The following is a 22,582-nucleotide window of genomic DNA, read 5'->3' on the forward strand; positions in this document are numbered from 1 at the left end:
TACAAAAAATACAATTACGTCGTCAATCCTCTCCTTTGGTTTCAGCCACCAAAATACGAGTAATAATGTGAATACCATAAGTGCCATCATCATTAACATCATCCGGATCATAGTCTTCCCCACCATCATCATCTTCATCCAAGGGGTACGGAAAAATAGTTGAATCATCATTCCCATTAGGGTCTTCAATTCCAGCAACAGCATTAACCCTCTGTGGATGTGGACAAGCCTTAGCAAAGTGCCCCATCTCCTAGCAATGGAAACATTGGACTTTGTTATTGCCTATCATAGGTGTTTTCCCTTTGTAATCAACTCGTGGAGGAGTTGTGGCTCTTGGGGGTGCCGAACTATTAGGTTTAGTTGCTGGAAATTTTTTCTTGACCTCCCCAACTTGATAACCAAACCTTCTATTTGCATGTGCTATGAGTTCCTCTGCTCGCAAAGCCTTGTCAAAGCAATCTCTCATTGTATACACTTCAGCAACACCAATTCTCCTATTAATTTCAGCTCTCAATCCCAGTCAAAACCGAGATAGTAATTGTCTTTCATTCTCCCTAATGCCTATGCAAGAATAAATGAATCAAATTTATTCATGTACTCTGCAACAGACATATTTCTTTGACGAAGAGAGTTCAGCTGGCCTTGTATGCGAGCTTTAAAATTTTGAGGCCAGTACTTGTTAGATAGTTCTTGCTTCATCTCCTCCCAAGTAGTAGGTTCTCTACCACGGTCTTCAAGTTCTTGCTCATAGGTTCTCTACCAATCACGAGCAGCCTCAATTAGCTTAGCACGAGCTAATTTAATTTTCCGTTCCTCAAATAGGTCATAGTAATCAAAATAGTCATCCAATGCAGCTATCCAGTCATAAAACACTTGGGGGTTATACCTACCAACATATTCCTTGAGGTCAAGCTTGACCTTTTGTGAATCTCCTAAGTGTCTATAGTATGTGGGACGTTCATTGTCAAAATGACTCCTCACATGTTCTTCAAAAGTTGGTTGTACTACAGGAATCCTCTGTGATCCTCTCATATTAGGGTTCGTCTTCTGTAAGCAAATTGGGCAGCTAAATGCATAGGAGCATCAAACTCAGGTGGTACATGAGTGCCATGAGTGGGCTGCTGTTGTTGGGTCTCCACAGCCAATATCCTTACACCAAGAGTTTGTTGTTTAGTGACTTTAGTCCTCATTGTCTATAACATCTCCATTATAGAAGCTATGGAGTTCATAATATCAGGGGTAGGGTTGTCCTCTGCCATGCTCTAATACCACTTAATGTAGAACTAGAATCAACAAACCAACCTAGTCCCAAAACTGCAGGATTCTCTCAAAGAACAACCACAACAAAGCAGGATAATAGCACAAACAGATCAGACTAAAAGAGAAATCAGATCTGGAATAGTGAAACTATAGATCCCAATACCGGGGTGTATCTGGTCAGATCAGTAGAACTGATAACAGGGGCTTACAAAGCTTCAAATAGGTTCAAAATCAACTTATTAACATGAACCACAGTCCAAGAGAACATAGGAACTAAAACAGATCTATCGATCTCAGTTCTGGATAATACAGGTCACTAAAACACAAAAATATAGAGAATTTTGAATAACTCAAAAACCAAGTCTCCTCCTGGAAATAGAAACTAGGAATTAGAGACTACTGAAATTAGAAACTATTAAAACTGAAAATAGAAACTAATAACCCCCATCAAAGAAAATCGTGTGGCCTTCCGACTCCCCTTTTCCTCCTCCTTTCATACGTCCTTGGTGCTGCATCACAAGGCCCAACGAACTTAATCATGACTCTTTTTCCTGGTCGTTAAAAGGAAATTGTACTTGTCATACAGTGCCAGTTATTGTGGCATGTTTCTGCCATATGTAATAATGTGTATGGAAAGAGGTACATTACAGGAACAGTTTGGGGATATACTTAGCCTAGGTGTGGAAATTTGGAAAGATAATCTAGAACATTCAAGCCTGCTAGTTTACACATCAAAATTGCAAAGGATCATTAGATGTGAAATGAGAGAAAACAACTAATATAAGCGTAAACATTTCCAGGAAAGTGCTTGAGTACATAATCGCAGAAGAAGAAATATATCATGGAAGGATGATCTAAGTAATGAAGTAATCATACCTGTGCACCGGAGGTGCGGTTAAGAAGCATGCAAATAACCAAGACCCTCCAAGGATCGTGGACATGGTCTTCTTGAAGAAGAGGAAAATGGGAGCGTGGAGGCTTCCACGGGTTATCAGGGGTCACTCTTCGGTAAGCTTCATCCAGCTTCTGAGAAGCCGAAAGGACAGGGGCATTATTAGTGGACTGTCTCTTGCAGTCATTGTTCCAACTAGTACTTGTGAACTCATCGTAACTCCCCCCTTCCTCTTCTTCTTCCTTGGTGGCAACATTGCAGAAGTAAGGGGAAACGACCACCACCTTCTTCTTGTTGGGACGGCGGGTCTTAGCCTTGCTGTGCGGTTTTAGTGTTGTGTAGTCGACCTTTCTCCTTTGTTGTTGCTGCTGCACTGTTAGTGTTGGGGTCTGGAAGTAAGAAGAAACCACGCGAACGTTTTCCGGTGCTTCCTTAGGTGGCTGCCGCTCAATGCTTTGCCTCTTGTTGGATGGAGAAGCGTCAATGCCGGCGTCCTCCGCATCGGGCTTATCCTCTATTTTCACGGTCCCATAAGAATGAGAATCAGATGAGAAGAGTAGTGCTTTCTCCGCCCCATTTGGTACCCCATTGCAATCTTCTTTGTTCTTCGACAGATCATTAGCTGCCTTTTCTATATTAGTTTTTCCATCTTCTCCTGACAAAGAAGACGACCTGGAGAAAGGGGAATTGAGTAGAATTCGGCTAATTTTCTCTTTAATTAGGGTATTGGGCAGTGGAGGGGAATTCTGCGTCAGCTTTTCCGCTGAGGAGATCGCCTTATTATTATGGAAGAAGGGAGACACCACTTGCAATTGCTGGCTCTTATTATTACTTAGCTTCTTCTTGTTCTTCTTCCTTCCATTTGTCGTCGGCGGTCTACCATCGCTTCTTGTCCTCCTCCTTTTCACTAATGCAGCGGCCATGGCCCCCTCCCCATCCTTCGGTGGGGGTGGGTGCGCTTCCACTTCGTTGGTAGACTCATAAAAGGAAGGGTTCTCCGTCTCTGTGAGAGTCAAACAACTTAACGGCTTACCTCTTCTTCGCCTCTTCTCTCCATTTTGAGGTGTGGAAGTCCCAAAATCGAGAGTTCCCAACATCGATGTCGTCGTTTGCCGGGCCTTAGTCTTACAATTGTCAGCCGACGGCAGTTTATGGGATCCCTTTCCATCACAATAGCAATTATTAGAGGAGATGAGGTGGGGAAGGGAAGCAATCTTTTTCTGCTCTTGAGGTTCAGGGCCTTGACGAGGCTCAGAGGTTGAAGAAGAAGGAAATGGGTCCAGTGCGTTTGGGAAACCCACCACCACTTGTGCTTTCTGGCCGCCGGTGTTCTTTTTCCCGGGGAATTTGCTGCGTTTCTTTCTGATTGGTTTTGGGTGCTTACGCAGATGCACACTCTCTCTCTCTGTCTCTCCCATTCCATTCCATTGCTACTTACCCGTTACCCCTGTCGCCTTCTGCGCTTCCCATATTTATAGAGATTAGGCACTACCACGGGCATCGGTTCAGAACCGGTTTGCTTTGGGTTCGGTTTTGGATTGTTTCAGGATACAATATGTATCATAACTGAAACCGTTTCCGTCTGATCTGGTATGAGTTCGATTTCAATTAGGAATTAATTTCATGAAATAATCAATAATTAGATTTTTAGTTAGAATATTGAAATTGTTTTGTTTGCATCAATCTAAAATATTTCAACAATTTGATAATTCAATTTTTGTAGAATAGATTCTTCATATTTTTTTAAGGGGCGGGGTAGGGGCGGGGCAATGGGGCTGGTGGCGATGGTGCTGGTGGCAATGGCGGCAAAACTAAGTGATTTTACTTTTATTTGTTTTTAGAAAATACATTTAGCTAGTATTATTATTATTATTAACACATCTCATTAAAGTGAAGTGTAAAAGAAACTTGCAATTTCAATATTAAATCAAGTCTTTAGCTCTTTCATTATTTCAAATGAAAATTGATTCTTCATCCAAAAACAATATTGATTTCAGTTTCTCATAAATGAGGTGAAAAATTCATACTTATAATTTCAATTTATGACCCCTCCCCAAAAAAAAATTCATATCAAAACAAATTGAATACTTTTCATAACCTCAAAATCATTCGTTTTTATTTGGATTTTGTATTTGAATTTTTTTTTTGGTAAGAAATGGAAATAATTGTTGAAACAAATAAAATTAAGAAAGAAACTACAACTTTAATAGGGTAGTCCCACGGTGTCAAATTTGGTACCTTTCAACCATTTTTACATAACTTAACAAGAAACTCATAGTATGTAATTCCAAACAATTCAAGAAGACACGTGATTATAAGATTTGGTATGATTTAGAATCAGTTTGGATTCGATTTATACAGGTTACAATTATTTTTAGTTCAATTTAATCCAAAGCCTTTTAGTATTAAATGGTAACGAAATCAAACTAAACCAAACCAAATAAAATATCAGTTCATTTTTTTAAACGTACCACATTCCATTCTGATTCTAAATTGACACCCTTAATTAGCTGGCTTTTTCCTGGTCCAACAGTAAACAACAACGAATTTAATATATTATACTTAACCAAAATCATTCAGTTCCTTTTATGGATCCAGCTTGGGCCCGATACCTTGGGCCTAGACCGAGCTCACTCACGCTACCTAATCTTTTTGGGCTTCAGCTTCAGCCCGTGGGCTGGGATGGTTGAAAATTCTGAATCTGTAGTCAAGCTGGGCTGCATTAGGTTTAACACACTGGGCTTTGGTCTGGCCCCAACCGAGCCGAGATTGCTCTTATATTATATGTGGTCATATGTTATATCTTAAGCAAGGAAGGATATTGTGATTAGGCTATGGCTGGGATTTCCCAGCTGAGGATGAGTGTAGACTTTGGAATCCGAATGGCGGATTGGGTTCTCAATGAACTGTGAACTTTTCTTTTAATTGTATAATTCAAATCTATGATTCATGAAATTACTTCATAGGTTATGTAATCTCTTGTCTCTTACTTGCACAATACAAGACTATTTATAAAGAGAATACATGTGGCCATATATGCAAGTTTTGGGGGAAAAAAAAACCCTTGCCCATGTGGGATAGTAGTGTCATGTGGGAATGAGTTCCTACAATGGGCATCTAAGAATGCTTTAATTTTAAGGTGTAAACAATGGTTTTCAAATGGACTTACTTGGTCAAAATGTTGCACAGTCGTTTCTACTTCTTTTAATTAATAATATATTATTCATGTATCTATCCGTGGGTTATTCAAATGGTTAGGACGAATTAGAGATTGTGTGAGTAGGAGCACGGTTTCAAATTCATTATAAGATTTAATTTTTTTAGATTTTTAGAGTTTTTTTGTTTTTTTTCAATAGGTCGTTTCAATATGTATTGTCCAATCAGTCCAAAACTCTAGATTGAAACTGAACCAATAAAGAGTTTTTTTCTAAAATCAAAATAAATCAAAATTGAACTAATAGAATTCCATTGATCCAAGTTGAGTTGATCGATCTTTTCGGCCTCTCATAGGCAAGGGACGTATAGAAAATAAAATAGCATAAATAATTTGAAGCGGTTAAGCTACATTACAAGCTCACACAATAGAAGGGCTAATTTCAGGACTTTGGAATGGACATGCATGATCAATTGGATCACCCTATAAGATAGTTCTATCATTTTTTTAAAAGAAAATTGCATTCCCTCCCCTAAACTATGGCTTAATTATATATTTTCTCTCCTGTATTTTCATAAATTACACGAACCTCTCTTACATGTTAAATTTTCTTACAAGTAGGTTCAATCCATTAGTTTGTTAAGTAGTAATTTCATGAATCCGTGAACCTTTTAATGGAGAAAATGCCCTTGGTAGGTTTTATGGTAAGAAAATACTTACTAATGGTCATGTGCCACATTGCATCAGTAGAACGGAGATGATCGACTCAGTAGAACGGAGATGATCGACTCAGTAGAACGAAGATGATCCAGCCCATTAGGCCTCGGCATGAGGAAGGTCAATCGGTTTAGCATGGCCGAACTATGCTACTGATCGGGGACGACCAGCTAGGTTGGACGTGACATTGCTGACTCATAATCTAGCCGACTATCAAGCGGCCATCGAGCGGCTACCGAGCATCTCTTGAGCCACATCTACAAATAGGTGTCTTCACGCATAAAATGGATGACTCGTACTTAACCACAATTGAAGATCTAGCCAAGAAAATTATTGGGCTACATTTGAACGGCAGGACTATACCCACGTCTGTAGGCCTGAGAAGTGATCAATTGATGGGCACTCAGTTGAGGTAGGTCGGTAATTGAGCTACTAATCCAAGGTTGCTCAGCACTCGATACTTGCAGGATCCTACTAACATAATGCGTTCCCCACAAGGATATACAAACCCAATCCAACACGTAATCTCCAAACAAGGGTCGGATCCATCCTAATCAGGAAAGGGAATCTATAAGGACTCCAATCTCACCCTTAAAGGAAGGAGATCCCCCGAAACACGTAGGATATGAAGGACTCTTATAAGTGGGATGTCTCCTCGATTCACTCTCCGAATATTACTCTTTCCATATTCATATTCCTACCAGCACTAAGAGACCTGTCAAATTCGGACTCACTATTGTCGTTATTTCTCAACTATAAATACATCGGTAAGCCCCATTTATAAGGGATTGAGACTTTTTCATTTTTATGAAATTATTGTTTGTAGACAGATTTAACTTAGGTATTGGAAAGTTCCCCGCCAGAGCAGCCCTACGCTCACTCTCTTGTATTTATTCCTCTATGTAGAATGAGAGAGTAGCCTAGGTTGGTTTTTTGCCGTAATAGTGGGTGTGAGATTACTTTCTTACCCTTTAATAAATAAATCCTACAACTCATGGAGCTTTTTTGGACATTTTCGTTGCCGTTCTTAGCCAAACAATAGTTGCCAATAGTCATGGACTAATCTCTCTTTGCAAGGAATTTTGGGGCTGAAAGTCACCTTATGTTGGTTGCTGAGTACAATATTTGAACTCATGTAGCCTGCAGCAATTTTCCTTCTCAAATCTAATCACTATTCATTTTTTCCCGGCAATTGTCATAGGGATTTGTTCGCCAGACAGGGTTCTTACTTCACCGGCATTTTAGAAGTCACATCCCACTGCTGTTAGCTACGGTGAGAGGCAATAGACCACCTAAAACCTTATGATATTTTTCCTATTTTCTTGACTAACATTTAGTTATTCTAAAACCTATTGCCAGCCTTGTGGTCGCCAATTGGTCGTTGACCGACCTATTGCTAATGTAGTTCACAAGCGTAGGGTTCGACCTGCTACCTGGAACATTGGCTCTTTAACAGGCAAGAGCATGGAGCTGATAGATGTCATGAGGGGAAGAATGATTAATATTATATGTATTCAAGAGACAAGATGGAAGGGTAAGAAAGGGAAGGCCTTAGATGACTTCAAACTTTGGTACTTGGGAGATCATAGCCATAGAGGTGGAGTGGGCATTATAGTGGATAAAGACCTAAAGAATGACCTGGTGGATGTGAGGAGAGTGGGGGATATGATCATTGCAATAAAGTTGATGTTGGAGAAAGAGGTTGTCAATATAATCAGTGCTTATGCCCCCCAAGTAGGGCTGGATGAAGTTAGTAAAGTACAATTTTGGGAAGATATGGATGGATTAATACAAAGCTCTCTCCATGATGAAAAGATACCTCAGGAGGTGATCTCAACAGACATGTTGGGAAGGATCGATGAGGATATAAAGATGTTCATGGAGGATTTTGTGCTGGGGAGAGGAACGAGGAGGAGATTTCAGTTTTAAACTTTGCTATAGCCTATGATCTACCCATCATGAACACATTTTTTGAAAAGCGAGAGGAACACCTTACTATCTACAGAAGTGGACATAATTCCAGCCCAATTGACCTCTTCCTTACCAGGAGGGCTGACAAATTGTTGTGTAAAGATTGTAAGGTTATTCCTAGGGAGAGTTTAACATCACAGCATAGATTATTGGTCTTGGATATGCAGTTTTACTCACAAAATTGTAAGACAAGGAAGCTTGTATGCCCTAAGATTAGATGGTGGAGACTTAAAAAAGAAGCCCAGGGTACTTTCACTGATAAAGTGGTCAAACAAAGTCAGTGGGAAAATGAAGGTGACTCCAATGAGATGTGGAACAAGATGACAACCTGCATTAAGAAGGTAACTAAAGAGGTCCTAGGGGAGTCGTGAGGCACTAGTCGTGACCCTAAGGAGACTTGGTGGTGGGATGAAGAGGTTCAGAATGCCATCAAGCATAAAAATGTTTGTTTTAAAACTTGGCAAAGCACTAAAGAAGATGAGGATAAAAATAAATACTATTCTTCCAGAAATTAAACTAAAAAATTGGTGGGGAAAGCAAAAGCTAAGAAATATGATGAGTTTTATAATAACCTGAACACTAAAACTGGGGAAAAATCTATATATAAGATAGCTAAGCTGAGAGACATGAAGAGTAGAGATCTTGAACATGTCAGGTGTATCAAAGATGAAGGTGGTAGAGTGCTTGCTAAGGATGAAGACACCATGATGAGATGGGGTGATTATTTTTCCAAGCTATTAAATGGAGAGAACTCAAGTAGATCCTACCCCAACGAGTGCCATTCTCACCAAGACAACACTAGACATAGATATGTAAGAAGGATTGGAGTTTCTGAACTTAAAGATGCCTTAAGGAAGATGAAGTTTGGTAAGACTCCAAGCCCAGATGATATCCCTATAGAAGTTTGGAAGAGCCTAGGACTTGGTGGCGTATCTTAGCTAATGAACCTCTTTAAAAATATTATGTATACAAGGAAGATGCCCGATGAGTGGAGAAGAAGCTTTGTAACCCCCATCTACAAAAATAAAGGAGGTATCCTGGACTGTAATAACTACAGAGGTATAAAACTTATGAGCCACACGATGAAGCTTTGGGAGAAAATTATTGAAGTGCACTTGAGAAGAGAATCTGGAGTCTTGGATAACCAATTTGATTTTATACCAGGAAGATCATCAACTAAAGCTATATATCTTCTTAGAAGACTCATGGAAACCTTTAGAGCTGTCAAGAAGGACCTCTATATGGTCTTCATTGGTTTAGAAAAGGCCTATGACAGGGTTCCTAGAGATTTAATATGACATGTCCTAGAAAAAAGAAAAGTATCGAGCAAATATGTGGAAGTAATTAAAGATATGTATGATGACATGGTAACAAGTGTGAGAACCAAGGGTGGTCAAAGCTACGGGTTTCCTATTTCTATTAGGCTACACCAAGGGTATGCTTTAAGCCCCTACCTATTTGCGCTTGTTCTGGATGAGTTGACAAAAGGCATACAAGGAGACGTCCCATGGTGTATGCTTTTTGCAGACGATATTGTTTTATTGGATGAAACAAAATCATGACTAGATGCTAAACTAGAGCGATGGAGATATGCCTTGGAATCAAGGGGCCTTAAGATAAGCAGATTGAAGACAGAATATGTGATGTGTAACTTTAATCACTCGACGAGAGATAATGACGAGATAACTATTGAAGAAAGAGAGGTAAAGTAAATCAACTATTTCAGATATTTGGGATCTATCATTAATAAAGAATGAGATATAGAAGATGATGTATCACATAGGATTAGAGTGCATCTGGAGTACTGTGTGACAAACGTGTCTCGGTAAAACTTAAGGAAAAATTCAATCTGATAGTCGTTCGCCCGGCTATGATATACAGGTCAGAATGTTGGGCCGTTAAGAAGCAACATATTGATAAGCTAGGGATAGCAGAGATGAGAATGTTGAGATGGATGTGTGGGAAAACTAAAAGGGATAAGGTAAGGAGTGACCAAATTAGAGTGAACCTGAGAGTTGTTCCAATTCCTGACAAGCTTCAAGAATGTCGTTTGAGGTGGTTTGGACATATTCAATGAAGGTCATCAGATGCACCAATAAGGAGGAGTGACTTGATTCAGATAGAAAGACCCAAGAGATCTCGAGGCAGGCCAAAAGTGACCATAGGAGAGGTTGTAAGAAAAGACATACACAAACTAGGCATTGTCCCAAGTATGGTCTCAAATAGAGCTGATTGGAGGGCTATGATCTAGGTAGCGGACACGCTTTAGCTGTGTTCTACTCCGTTAGCGTTTACCACTGTTGATGTCATGAGTTGCAAAAACCAACCAATAGGTTTTTTGTGTTTGGGGTTAAGATGGAGAGGGCATTTCCATATCTTCCCTTCACAAATTGAACACTCTCAATTTCATTTATGTTATGTACTTGTTGGGATTGGTTATGGGTTGATGTATTTCACATATTAAAATGGTTAGTAGAAGTGGTAAGAGTTCTAATAACTATTTATTAGTTGTTGTGTGTGAGTGGGATACGTGGCGTATGTGGTAGAGGTTAGGATAACTACCCTATTTATTAGCTTAAAATTAATATGGGGATAGCTAGATTATTCAAAAGATTTATCTTGCGAGAAAGAGGTTTGGCAACCTCCAAATTAGCCAATTAGTTCATAAATCTTCTCATTTGGCTATTGTTCTTATCATCTTCATAATAGGTAAGACAGTGCATGTACCAGCTTGGTATCAGAGCAATCGATCCTCGGCCCAACCTGCGCGTAGAAGGGGCGACCTTGTGCCAAAGTGAGAGTCGTTTGGAAATGACTACCTGCTGCTAGACATAATCCTTAGAGCAGAGTGAAAGCCACTTGGAAAGGGTTACCTGATCCGGAGTGGGCCACCATGGATGTTAGGTTCGAAAGAGTGGTGGTATGTTAAGATCACATATCAAATTATGGGAGCTGATCTCACATCAATTTCCTATGGGAATTGATGTGGGTTGATATGGTCTTGGGCCCCCTCAACTTGTAAGCCGGTTTATGGGGTTTATACCCTAGTTTCTATTTGATTTTGAGGATGATCAAGTTGAAGATGAAGAAAAGGGTAAAATAGTATTTTGTTTTGAGATTTTTAATTTAAAGATAAAATGATTTTTTACATTTTAAAATTAACACTAGACTAACTCTATCAGCCTTAAGGGTAATAAGTGTAATTTATGAAAACATGGGAGAGGAGAGTGTGATTAGGCCACAATACGAACGAGGGGGTGTGATTTTATTTATTTATTTATTTTTGTGTTAGCTAGTTCAAGGGCCACTAGACCAAACAAGACCTACCGAGGCTGAAAAGGAGATAGACAAGACCCACAAATGGGCTAGCAAGGGACCCATTGGGCCATACTTATTTCAATACTAGAACAACTAACTATTAATATTTTTCAAGAAGGTTAAGGCTGGGAGGATCAAACTAGTAATCTTCCTTGGATTAGTGCTTAGAGCCCAATTGCCTAGCAACTTGCCACTAAACTAGAAACTCAATCTGGGTCATATCATTAAATAATCAAAAGGAAGAGGAAAAAAAATGGTATATAGGGTATTTATGCAAATACATGAGGTGAGTAAGCATTTAGAAATGACCCTTAAATACTTCTACTCTTTTTTTTTTTTAATAAATTAAACATTTCTACTAGGAATATAAAAGAAGCGAATTTGGAATGAATACACTATTATCCAAAGTATTATTTGATTAGCATCACTATTATTTGAAATTGATCTAACATTTGATGGAAATCTCATTTTAGTATCCAAATTCATCTCCACGCCTTTGCCAAGATTACGAAAAATAGTACAAGATTTCTTCTAGACCGCAATGAGAGATCATTGTCATTATGCAAGATTACTTCTTGGCCGCAATAAGGTTTTGGTGTCATTATGCTAATGAAGACAAATTTGGTATCCAAATTTAAATCATAATAATTTTTAATATATGTTATATCAATAGATGTGGCAAAATAATATAAGATTACTTCTATGCCGTAATAAGGATTTTGAATATCCGAATTCAAATTTTATAAATTTTTAGAAATTGAGTTCCGTGTCCAGATGGACTCAAATGGACTTAGATGAACTCAGTGTCATTATGTTAATGAGAACAAATTTAGATATCCAAATTTAATTAGATCCTACTAATTTTTAGGGATTGAGTTTCAAGTTCAGTTGTATAGTATATACTAGTGCTTCCTTTTGTCTAACTCTCTCCTCTTGCAATAGGGGGACCTATATCATTTAGGGCATGTTCCTCTCTGGGTTAGTCTGGTCAAATCGAAGCCAACTGACTCACATGGAATACGGGGTGAGTTTTCACCGAGTTGGTCACTTGAGTCTATAGGTTACCTTTCCTATCCGCTTCTCCATAAGGTCTACTTTTTCCTTCAGATCGGGCCAAGCCTGTGGGTTGTTTAAGTAGGTTGGGCCAGGTTTGATTAATCTTTTGGAGTTATCTCCAAGAAGGATCGTCGCTCCCTTCATATACTTGCTACTTCATCTAAGTAGGTTTGGGCTAGGTCGTTGCGCTCCTGCCACCTTTTGGCAAAGTAGGTTGATGGGCAAGCCCCCTCCTGTCACAATGGTGTGGGGCATCAGAGGCTGTGACCCCGTGGCCAACTCGAAGAGCTTGAAGTTCGACGTAGAACTTTTTGGTTGTTAAGTTATAGCAGCACTGAGCAACATCCAACAGCTCCAGTCGTTCTGGTTTGCACTAAAGTGCCTTAAGTAGCCCTTGAGGAGTTTGTTTATTCTCTCCATCTGAGCTATCAAAGATATACCGATTACCGACCATAGGTATCTGACAATCAAATATCGACAGTCATCTTCTAACATTACCGACATTAAAATATCGGGTTTTCATAAATTTCACATATCATAAAAGCTCTTTTCATCACCAGAAACAACCTAATTTCTGACCTCTTGCATTGCAGTACCATAACAAATAGTATGAATGAACAAGATAGACATAAAGAGGCACTAGTGTATACTACACAACTTGACAACATTCATTCTCCCTAATTTTTAATATATATGAGGGGAAAATTAATGAATACTACCTTGCTCGTGTAGGGGCACGCCAACGCATCTACCAATGAGAGGAAGCACAAGAGCATTTTCAACACATGGTGGGGTAAGGGCAACATGATGTTTTTACACTCCGTTGTGATTGGGCATGGGGGGAAGGCAAGAGATTAGCGTTTTTTCTCCTTATATATAAAATCAATAGATGAGGCAAAATAATACAAAATTACTTCTTCTACCTCCTACCTTAGCCCTTCCAATGAAATCTCTCTCTCTCTCTCTCTCTCTCTCTCTCTCAACAACTACAAGAGGAAGCAAATACCAACTTAAATAATTCACATGACCAAAATACCAATAAATATGATTTATTCGATAAGACAGTTGGTATGGAATTTGATTACTACCTGATGTTAAATTATTATAAGCAATTCTCACCTTTCAGGCCTTAACCGAAGTGGGGAGGAAGAACCGTGCAAATTAATTGGTTATGAGTTATAAAATCAAATATTGTGTCCCCTTAACGGAGCTCAGTCAAACCCAACCATGACAACTTGAATACCATTAATTAATTTGTTTCTCATACAAATAGCCCACATTTTTTTTGTTTCTTCTATAAATTTATTATTTGGTCGAAAGAAATTTCTTGGAAACTATCTCAAATCAGTGTTATCAATTTGGCCGAATAATTCGCGTTTTTTCGAATTTTATCAAAAATTCGTTCCAAATCCGAATTAAAAATAAAAATCTTTAAAATTCGTGATTTTTTCAAAAGTGAATATAAATCGTGAATAATTCGGACCGAATCCGAATTAAACCGAATTATTCGGTCCATTTAAACATTATTTAAAAAAAAAAACAATAAAAAAAACAATAAAAAACAATTAAAAAAAAAAACCCAATAAGCTTTTTTGACTGAATCCTTAAATTAATCAATCGAATTATTCCGAATAATTCTCCGCCCGAATAATTCCCGAATCCGAATTTGCTAACTATGTCTCAAATTGATATGGAATGCACATGTGATAGAGTTTACTCATATTAAGAATGATCACTAAAGTCCATTAATTATTATAGTATACGTATGAAACAGTGTGAACCATGGTTTCCCAATCTTTACTAGCTTCCTCAAATAATCACTCAATTAACTTATATTTTAAAGGGAAATTTTCATCCACCATCCCTCGTCTTTGCTCTAATTACATCATTCTATTTTTGAGGGTCAATCCATTCTATATTTTTTACATTTAAACCAAAAAAACTAACACCGTCAGTGTCTTTTGAGGGTCAATCCATTCTATATTTTGGTTAATGTCCTTAGTACCCTTCCTCAATGTATTTGACCCTTTTACCCTTTCAATAAAAACATCATCTTCCATCTCATCTCTTTCTTCTTCGGCAATCATTTCTTTCCTCTCCGGCGACCTACATATCTCCGGTGATTTGCGAGGAGAATAACTCCAATCCGGCGATCTTCAGGTTGTAACTTTCTCTCTCTCTCTCTCTCTCTCTCGCTCTCTCTCTTTCTCTTAGGTTTCAATTTACTCTCTGTTGAACTGCAAATTTTGGGGGTTTTGCACAGAACTGATGAAGACAACAATTTGGCAGATTATTTTTGGATGAGACCTTAAATCTTCACTAAACATATTCAGGTATGCGGTTAGAATTTCTCATGCTTTTACTTCTCATCATCGATCAATCTCCTGTCCTCCTCTTCCTCATCTCTCTTACTTTTTACCTTCACTTGTGGTTGTCTCTGTTTGTTGAAACACAGTTCTGAGTTCTGGTCGTGCTTTCTTTTCAAGGGGGGTGTGAAGAAATGGGGTTATTTTCACTGGTGACACTGGTCACAGGGATGCGAGGTCCAAATGGGTTCCGATCCGCTTCGACTGCTGAACAGGTTACTGAGGGAATAGATGCAAGCAAACTCACTGCTATAATCACTGGTTCGTCTTCAGTTTCCTTATTTTTTATTTTGATTCTCTTTTGCTTCGTTTCTGCTCTGGGTTTGATTGCTTAGCGTCTGTTCTGGGTTAGTAGCTATCCCGATGGTTTCCTCTTGAATCTCATTCCGACCCAGTTTCCTCTTACTGTTTTTGTCCCGACCCAGCTTCCCTTCCCTTTTCCACAGGTTCTCCTTTCTTGGTCGTGGTTGACGACTTGCTATGGGTGATTTCTCTCTCTCTCTCTCTCTCAAAGGGTATAATTGGTTGGATATATCTCTGAAGGGGTAGTTAGGTATTTTCAATCTCAAAACTAACACCAGTATTACTGTGTTAATTTTTAAGGTTTAAATGTAAAAGCGAAACCAAAGGAGATGATGTAATTAGGGCAAATGCAAAAGGTAGTGGATGTAAATTTCCCTATTTTAAAAGACAAAGGATTACTAATTAAATATCTAACAAGACGAGTTGAACATAAATTGTTGAAATTTGAAACTGACATACTGATTACTTAATACCAAAGCCCTTAATTTGGATGAAAAAAGTTGTCATGAAAAGTGCATACAGATACACGGTCATTCATTAATGACCTTATCAACCATTGAATAGAATAGAATAACCATTAATTAGGAACCCACCTAAAACATATGAGATGACTTCTTCTCTTGCTTGTCAATCGTTAAGCCACTTTGGTTTTGTTTGGTTATAAGAGGAATGCAAATTTTTATATAAAGTGGAATTTTTTTCTTAGAAAAAATAAACTTAGATGTTTGATTGCAAGGGAAATATATTTTACATTTAACTATTAATTTTTTTTTCCCACCAAAATAGGAAGAAAAAAAAACCCTACTCTCATGATCTCTCTCCCACTCTCGTGACTCTCACCTCTCTCTCTCTCTCTCTCTCTCTCTCTCTCTCGATTAAATTGGATTTGTTTTGACCAAAAGACTTTGGGTTTGAGTCAGATGGAGCATTACTGACCTATTGGGTTTATTTTGACCAAAAGACTTTTGGAATGAGCCTTTCAGTCGTTATCATTTGTGATCTATTACTGTTTTCTTTGTGATCATTTTTTATATTATTTTAAATATTTATTTATGTTGCATTCATTTGATATATAGAATGAAATGATTTATTTTAGTAAGTGATAGAGCATAGTATCTGATGACATTTGGTTTGATTTAGTACAAACCTTGAATGACCTGATTCACATAACCAATATAAATTTTGAGGAGCTGGATGGGTTCTGGATTGAAAAGTACCCCCCCAATCTCTTTTGAGGAATTTGCTATTATTAGTTTTTTAAAATTTTACATCTATTTTACATAAATTTTACATCCAACCAAACAACTATGTTAAATTCATTTCATTTCACTTCTGTTGCAACCAAGCGACTCAAAAGGGAAAAAAAAATCGCTTCACTTCCCTTCACTTCGCTTCATTTCACTTCCCTTCCCTTCCCTTCCCTTCCCTTCCCATCCGATTTCCCTTGCAACCAAATGTAGCCTTTGGTCCAAGATATAATTTTCTTTCGTTTTGACAAGATTTCACAACCCATGTGGTTAAAAAATATGCATGGTGATTTAAACACCTTGGAACAAGGCTATCAAGAAGACTCTTTCTAAGGTTCAAATTGTTTGAGAGTTTGTGTGATGAAAGTCTCATATATAGCATAGGGTAAGTAAGTGTTTTATGTCGGGGAGCATGGCCGCTTCACATGCGAGAGGGTCAATAGGAGCGTCCATAAAAGTATCAACATGAGCATCATTTTGTATTTCATGGGGGCGGGTTGGTCATTTCGTCCCCTTATGTGTCCGGGTGTTAGGGTCACATTCTCCCGTAGAAACCATTTTTCCCATAGCAGATTTTTCTCCATGGTTTCACAGAGGTGTCATTCGTTCAGGAGTCAATGGTTCAAGACAAAAACATACGACTTAATTTTTTTTTTTTGGTAAAGAATATACGACTTAATTTGAAGTTTGAAGACTGGAAGATGACAATAAGCACAATAACTGTTCATTAAAAAATGGTTAATTAAATCGGAATGGTTTGGTTGACTTCAGATTTGATAGGGTCACGTTAACTGGTCATTAAAGAAAGAGAGTAATTAGTAAATGTGAAATTTTTGTTATAGGAAGAAGTCTAGTTTATTATTAATCAGACCATTTCTTCTTTATGAATCCATGTCTTCTTAACAAACAGAATAGCTTTAGCCTTTTGGGGTGCGCGCGCGCGGATGCAAGTCATATTAAATCCTCCTACGTATAGGATACAGAAGGGCCTGTGGAGAGAGATATTATCCCCAAATAAGATGTTTCTTTTTCTTCTGCCGTTTCTTCTCCAAAATCTAACTGACAAGTCAGGAGGAGACTACACTGCTCCTCTCCTGATTCCTGATCTTGATCCCCTTCCGAGTTAGAGACCCTCTCCCTCCATTGTCGTCTCTTTCTCTCCTTAGTCTTCAGAATATTTGTGATGGAATCAAGTTGTTGTTCTTCTTCCAGTAATAGTACTTATATAATCTATCGTCCTAAAAAGCTAAAAACATCTCATATATTAGATTTCTTATTGCCTTGGAGAAGCTTAAAGGGCTCTTGTTAATGATTCTAAATCCTAGAATCATTTGAATGACCTACAGTGTATAGAATACAATAATGAATAATGAAAAGAAATTGATCACATACCCGTTGAGCGTGAATAAAGTCCCTAAATCAAGGTTGATGCTTGTACCACGAATTATAATGAAGAACCATGCAATATGGGTCCTTCTACTGAGATCTTCTGCAGCCTCTTACTATAGAATCTTCTCTCTGTCTCTACACTAGCTCTGTGAGAAAGCAGTGCTCCCAAAATATTATTATGAAAAGTAATAGCTGCAGGGACCGTCAATATTCTATATATAATAGAATTCCCAAACCATATTCCATTCCCACAATAGAATAGGGCTCGAAGTTTCCTAATTAGAGTGGATCTTATTCTCTTGGACCCAATAGGTCAATCAATATCAATTAAGCCCACATAAGAGTCCTAACAGTTCTAGCCATGTAGAAAGCAGACATCATGATCATGATCATCAGGAAGATCAGCAAGGAAGCATCGAAGCTCACTGTATAACATTTCTCAGCTATTTGTTACTGAAGATATTGCTATTGATTCGGCGGCCTCACTTTGCTGGGCTTCACTCTAGAGTTCACCTTGAATTTCTTTTCAATTAATGGTGGTATTCTAAATTTGATTGCAACCATTCTCAGAGGTAGGTACTAGGTAGTGCTTAATTATTTCTAACTTAATTATAAAACCAAGCTTTACCCTTATATTTTTCTTTTTTAGATTGGAATAATTACCTTAATTAATATCCTCCGGATGTGAATTGAAGTGGGTTTTTATTTTTGTGTGAATTGAAGGTGGTTTAGTGGTGATTCCAGACTGTGAATCCATGGAGTACCGGTCATTTCTTGGACATATAGATGGAAGGATCGATCTCCATAGATCAACCTCCATTCCCAGCTACATACGCAAGGCAGTGCATATAGTCAAGATTATTAAAGGTAGTACTATTAATCCATTGGAACTGTGTATGATGGCAGCAAAGGTAGCTTACGAGAACCCAACCTACGTCAACAATGCTGTTACTAACCACTGGAAGGTATTAATATTGATCCATTCAAATCAAACAAACTTAATATTTCGACCGGCCACTATTGTCTATCCTCTCTCTCTCTCTGAATTTGAATCTTAGGTGGTGGGGATTTTAACTCAGTTATTATTATTGTCTGCAGATGCATTTTGTTGGGTTCTTTGATTGCTGGAATGGTAAGACTCTTGCCAATAAATTTTTTTTTTTTCTGGTAACTGCCAGTAATTCATATGATATGCCTTTCTTCCGCTTCCTCACCGGATATGTAAGATGTGTTTGGGAAGACCATGTGTATAGTTTAATATTCCTAGACTGATATTTATAAAAATATTGTTATTCAACTTTGGGTAGATGGATATATAATGCTAGTTGTTTTGCTGTTCGATCAACCAAATTAATTAAATGGTTGATCTATATTGACTTCAACCTGAAAGTAGCCCGGGTTGATACGCAACAATGCCTGAAAGTAAACTAATTTATAATTTATTTATTAAAAAAAAAATCCTGGAAGACAGCGTGGCATTTACACCTAGATACAAGGAGAGGAAAAATGACTGCCCCGACTGGATAAAAAACGGAAATCTCCCTTGCTGTTGATGATACAGAGTGTGCTCCCATTAGTCCCCTCCCCCCCCCCCCCCCCCCCCCCCGAGTGCAGGGGCCATGCTCCCAAGACCTCAGCCTAGGCCTGGCACAATCCAACCTCGGCTTGAAAATCCCAGCCCAGAATCTGTCCAGGCTAGGGCAGGCTCGGGTTGGCGGGCCAAATTGACACTCCTACAACTATGATTCATATGGATTAAACTCTATGATAAGGTATTTCATATGATTTCTTTTTAATAACTTCCCCCCATGTTATATCAAAACAAATCGAGCAAGCCTCTAGTTGTTCAATCTCCGATCAATCCAATTTTCCATGGTATTCACAGATTTACCTGTGCAGTTCAGTACTGTTCATTTGTTGATGATTTTGGCAAACTTGGACTTCCATCAATGCACTAATTTGCTGGCCCTGTACCAACCTTGCAGAGTTTCTGAAGGATAAGACAACCCAAGCATTCATATTCTGCGATCGACCAAAAAATGCCCAACTAATTGTGGTGTCATTTCGTGGCACTAAACCCTTCAATGCCAAAAACTGGTGCATTGACTTTGATATTTCATGGCTGTCTATGGGGAAAATGGGAAGAGTTCACTTGGGATTCATGAAGGCTCTGGGGCTCCAAGACGAAAAGGATCATGGAAAAGGTTGGCCAAAAGAGTATAGAGGAGACAAAGAATTGGCATACTACCTTATCAGAGATAAACTGAAAGCATTGCTTCAGAAGAATAAGGGTGCCAAGATAATGATAACAGGACACAGTTTAGGGGGTGCACTTGCAATTCTTTTTCCTGCCATACTAGTACATCACCAAGAAGCTTCCATCTTAAGTAGCTTGTTTGGTGTTTACACATTTGGACAGCCCAGGGTTGGAGACAAGCAATTCGGGAGTTTCATGGAAAAACAACTGAATGCAAAATTCAAGAGGTACATTAGGGTTGTTTATAGATATGACATTGTGCCCAGGGTTCCGTTCGATGATCCATGTTCACAATTCAAACACTTTGGAGATTGCCTCTACTACAATGGTTGGTACAAAGCACAGATAAGCTTCTCTCTCTCTCTCTCTCTCTCTCTCTCTCTCTCTCTCTCTCTCTCTTAACCTAAGGTTTAGTTAAACACAATTGAATTAATCAAGTATGTACTGCATCTATCTGACTATCTCCATCGATCCTACTTTGATCTTGTCTAGAACATGTACATTCTAAAGTGAAAAAATAAAGAAGAATTAAGTTTCAGAATGCATTATAGACCTAGAATCTATTCTAAGAATAAGTTAACTAGGAGTTCAATAATTGTTGGTGTATGATGTTTTATATTCCATCGCAGTTTAATCTAGGGAATACTGGTGCAAGCGCCTCGGCAGGCAGGATTTTAGGGCAGTTTTGTATTTTCTGGATTAGGGTTTTTTCACTCTATATTTGTAGCTAGGTTTTCTTTCTCTGAAATGCAAGCAATACTGAGAGGTGTAAGGATGATCGTTGTAACCCTATTCTCCATTGATAGTGAAGCAGAATCTCATCTCACTGAGGACTTAGGCAACCTTGTTGAACTTGTAAACATGTGTGCATTATTTGTTCTTGTTTTTCCATTATCTTCTGCATCGTTTTAATGTTGCATTTCTACAAATAATAGGATAGGATTACTTGTGTAAATTTTTTTTTTCTTGACTTATGTGTGCTTCTATTTATATGGTACATGTGTTGGGTGAAGAACCATATGAGAACTACTTCAGTCCCTTGTGTTTTCTTTCGATGCACTTTCATGCTTTGTTGGACCTCTTGAGAGCCCTCTACATAGGCATTCAACATGGCAAAGATTTCGCGGAGAGTTTACCCTCTATTCTATTAGAGTATTTGGGCTCATTGTTCCTGGGGTTGGTTCCCACAGTCCAAGGGACTGTGTCAATGCTGCTAGGCTTGGGAGATAATAGTAATGATGGTGAAAGAAGAAGAGGAATTAGAAGCCTCACATGATCGCGAGAGTACTGTTGATACATTTATAAGGAATTAAATTATTAACAATTTTAAACCTTCAATCTCACTACTTTGAAAGCATGCTTGGAAACTAGGATTTGATAATGGTAAGTTGACTTCTTCTCCACCTCCTGGCAGTAGATAGTTGAAATTCAAATTTCATTTGGATCTGTAATCCTATGTTTAGGGGTATTCATATTTGGTCCGAGGGTATTCAGATCCAAATTCAGAAAATCCGGAACAAAATCTATTTAATTTGCATAAATGTCAATTAATAATAATAAAATTTTAAAAATCTATGACGACCTTGAGTTTGACAAGAATATGTTTTTACCTTCAAAATATCAAATCATCAAATAAATGGAAACATAAAAATAAATTCTCATTCTAAAGAAAAAGGAAAAAAAGAAAAGCTCATCATACAGAGATGGGCACGGTTGCCAAACACCATGCCTTTCAATGCCCAATTAAGAAGCTCAAACGTCATGGCATGCATGGTCTCACATTCTATGAACAGACGAAGAGTTTGGCTTAATTGGCTGGATTTGAATAGAAGGGTGGAGACCTACTGAATCTCGTGTTCACAGAAGGGAGTAGATTGAGACGAAGTCTCTCACTCATGCATCATGAGGCATTTAACCAAAAGAGAGTACTCTGGCTCTGATGTCTTACCATCATACTAAGAACATACAACATCTTGAACAGGGCATATGCAGTAGTTAAATATTCTTCTTGTCTTTGGAAGAACAAATATCAAATAATTAGAAGTTCACGTATATACTTCATTAAAGAGTAACAATTTCCAACTCTAGTCTTTAATTTGAAGTTGCTCTAATAATTAAATTCGAATTCTTGGTGTTTATAATTACTTCATCAATCGGATTGAGCACCAATTTAATTTCATCCCTGAAGTTTCGGAGAATACAGAAAATAGGGGATGAAAGAAAGGAAGGAAGGAAGGAAGGGAGGAAGGGAGGAAGGAAGGGAAGACATTAGTTATCTTCAACAGCATAATAAGCAAATAAAACGATGATTTATAGAAAGTTAAAAAAACATAGAAGTCGTCCTGAACAACTAAAGCATTTAATAATAATTGTCCAAGCATAAAAAGCATCTGAGCGATCAGCATGAATACCATGAGGTATTCCCGTCCCGGAAGAGACCCTGACTGACACATGGGCCTCACAATATTCCACCAACTCCCAATTCCCAAGTCGGCCAATCTCTTCTTAGTAATACTTCTCAATTCTCATTCCCTCTGAACTCCTCGTGTCCCATGACTCCCAAGTCCCACCCAATCGCCGGTCGTGATTCGTGGGTCGTAAGCAGAATCAGCAATTGGATCGAGTCAGGCCTCAAATGGATTCCAATCTCGA

At 38.3% G+C, this 22,582-nt stretch overlaps 3 protein-coding genes across 4 annotated transcripts; 2 read left to right on the forward strand and 1 right to left on the reverse strand.

The window, feature by feature from the left end:
- Window positions 1-1,482: 1,482 nt before the first annotated feature.
- LOC122073240 lies at window positions 1,483-3,594 on the reverse strand. Of its 2 annotated transcripts, none has more exons than XM_042637782.1 (2): window positions 2,137-3,594; window positions 1,483-1,769 (listed from the first exon to the last, which is right to left on the reverse strand). In XM_042637782.1, the coding sequence occupies exons 1-2, from the start codon at window positions 3,568-3,570 to the stop codon at window positions 1,695-1,697; spliced, it is 1,509 nt and encodes a 502-aa protein (XP_042493716.1). In that variant the 5' UTR covers window positions 3,571-3,594; the 3' UTR covers window positions 1,483-1,694. The 2 variants fall into 2 exon arrangements, with proteins under 2 accessions (XP_042493716.1, XP_042493717.1); XM_042637783.1 differs by lacking the exon at window positions 1,483-1,769 and adding an exon at window positions 1,929-1,976.
- A 1,392-nt stretch (window positions 3,595-4,986) lies between these two features.
- On the forward strand, window positions 4,987-7,952 carry LOC122074443 (craniofacial development protein 2-like). The gene is made up of 3 exons (XM_042639251.1): window positions 4,987-5,046; window positions 7,225-7,296; window positions 7,383-7,952. The coding sequence occupies exons 1-3, from the start codon at window positions 4,987-4,989 to the stop codon at window positions 7,950-7,952; spliced, it is 702 nt and encodes a 233-aa protein (XP_042495185.1).
- A 6,500-nt stretch (window positions 7,953-14,452) lies between these two features.
- On the forward strand, window positions 14,453-20,564 carry LOC122074444 (triacylglycerol lipase OBL1-like). The gene is made up of 7 exons (XM_042639252.1): window positions 14,453-14,528; window positions 14,658-14,701; window positions 14,855-14,995; window positions 18,397-18,638; window positions 18,772-18,805; window positions 19,659-20,258; window positions 20,560-20,564. Exons 3-7 carry the CDS (start codon window positions 14,869-14,871, stop codon window positions 20,562-20,564), a joined length of 1,008 nt encoding a protein of 335 aa, XP_042495186.1. The 5' UTR covers window positions 14,453-14,528; window positions 14,658-14,701; window positions 14,855-14,868.
- The last annotated feature ends 2,018 nt before the right edge of the window (window positions 20,565-22,582 follow it).

This window comes from Macadamia integrifolia, chromosome 3, assembly GCF_013358625.1.
Source record: "Macadamia integrifolia cultivar HAES 741 chromosome 3, SCU_Mint_v3, whole genome shotgun sequence".
NCBI lineage: Eukaryota > Viridiplantae > Streptophyta > Magnoliopsida > Proteales > Proteaceae > Macadamia > Macadamia integrifolia.

What these genes read in the sequence shown, in the direction of transcription:
- LOC122074443 (XM_042639251.1), top strand. Translation starts at nt 4,987, where the DNA reads ATGGCTGGGATTTCCCAGCTGAGGATGAGTGTAGACTTTGGAATCCGA. An exon ending in GAATCCGAATGGCGGATTGG is followed by an intron (nt 5,047 to 7,224) that starts GTTCTCAATGAA and finishes CAATTGTCATAG; the next exon opens with GGATTTGTTCGCCAGACAGG. An exon ending in TCCCACTGCTGTTAGCTACG is followed by an intron (nt 7,297 to 7,382) that starts GTGAGAGGCAAT and finishes ACCTATTGCCAG; the next exon opens with CCTTGTGGTCGCCAATTGGT.
- LOC122074444 (XM_042639252.1), top strand. Translation starts at nt 14,869, where the DNA reads ATGGGGTTATTTTCACTGGTGACACTGGTCACAGGGATGCGAGGTCCA. An exon ending in CTGTTACTAACCACTGGAAG is followed by an intron (nt 18,639 to 18,771) that starts GTATTAATATTG and finishes TATTGTCTGCAG; the next exon opens with ATGCATTTTGTTGGGTTCTT. An exon ending in GTTCTTTGATTGCTGGAATG is followed by an intron (nt 18,806 to 19,658) that starts GTAAGACTCTTG and finishes CCAACCTTGCAG; the next exon opens with AGTTTCTGAAGGATAAGACA.
- LOC122073240 (XM_042637782.1), bottom strand. Translation starts at nt 3,570, where the DNA reads ATGGGAGAGACAGAGAGAGAGAGTGTGCATCTGCGTAAGCACCCAAAA. An exon ending in ACCGCACCTCCGGTGCACAG is followed by an intron (nt 1,770 to 2,136) that starts GTATGATTACTT and finishes CTTGTGATGCAG; the next exon opens with CACCAAGGACGTATGAAAGG.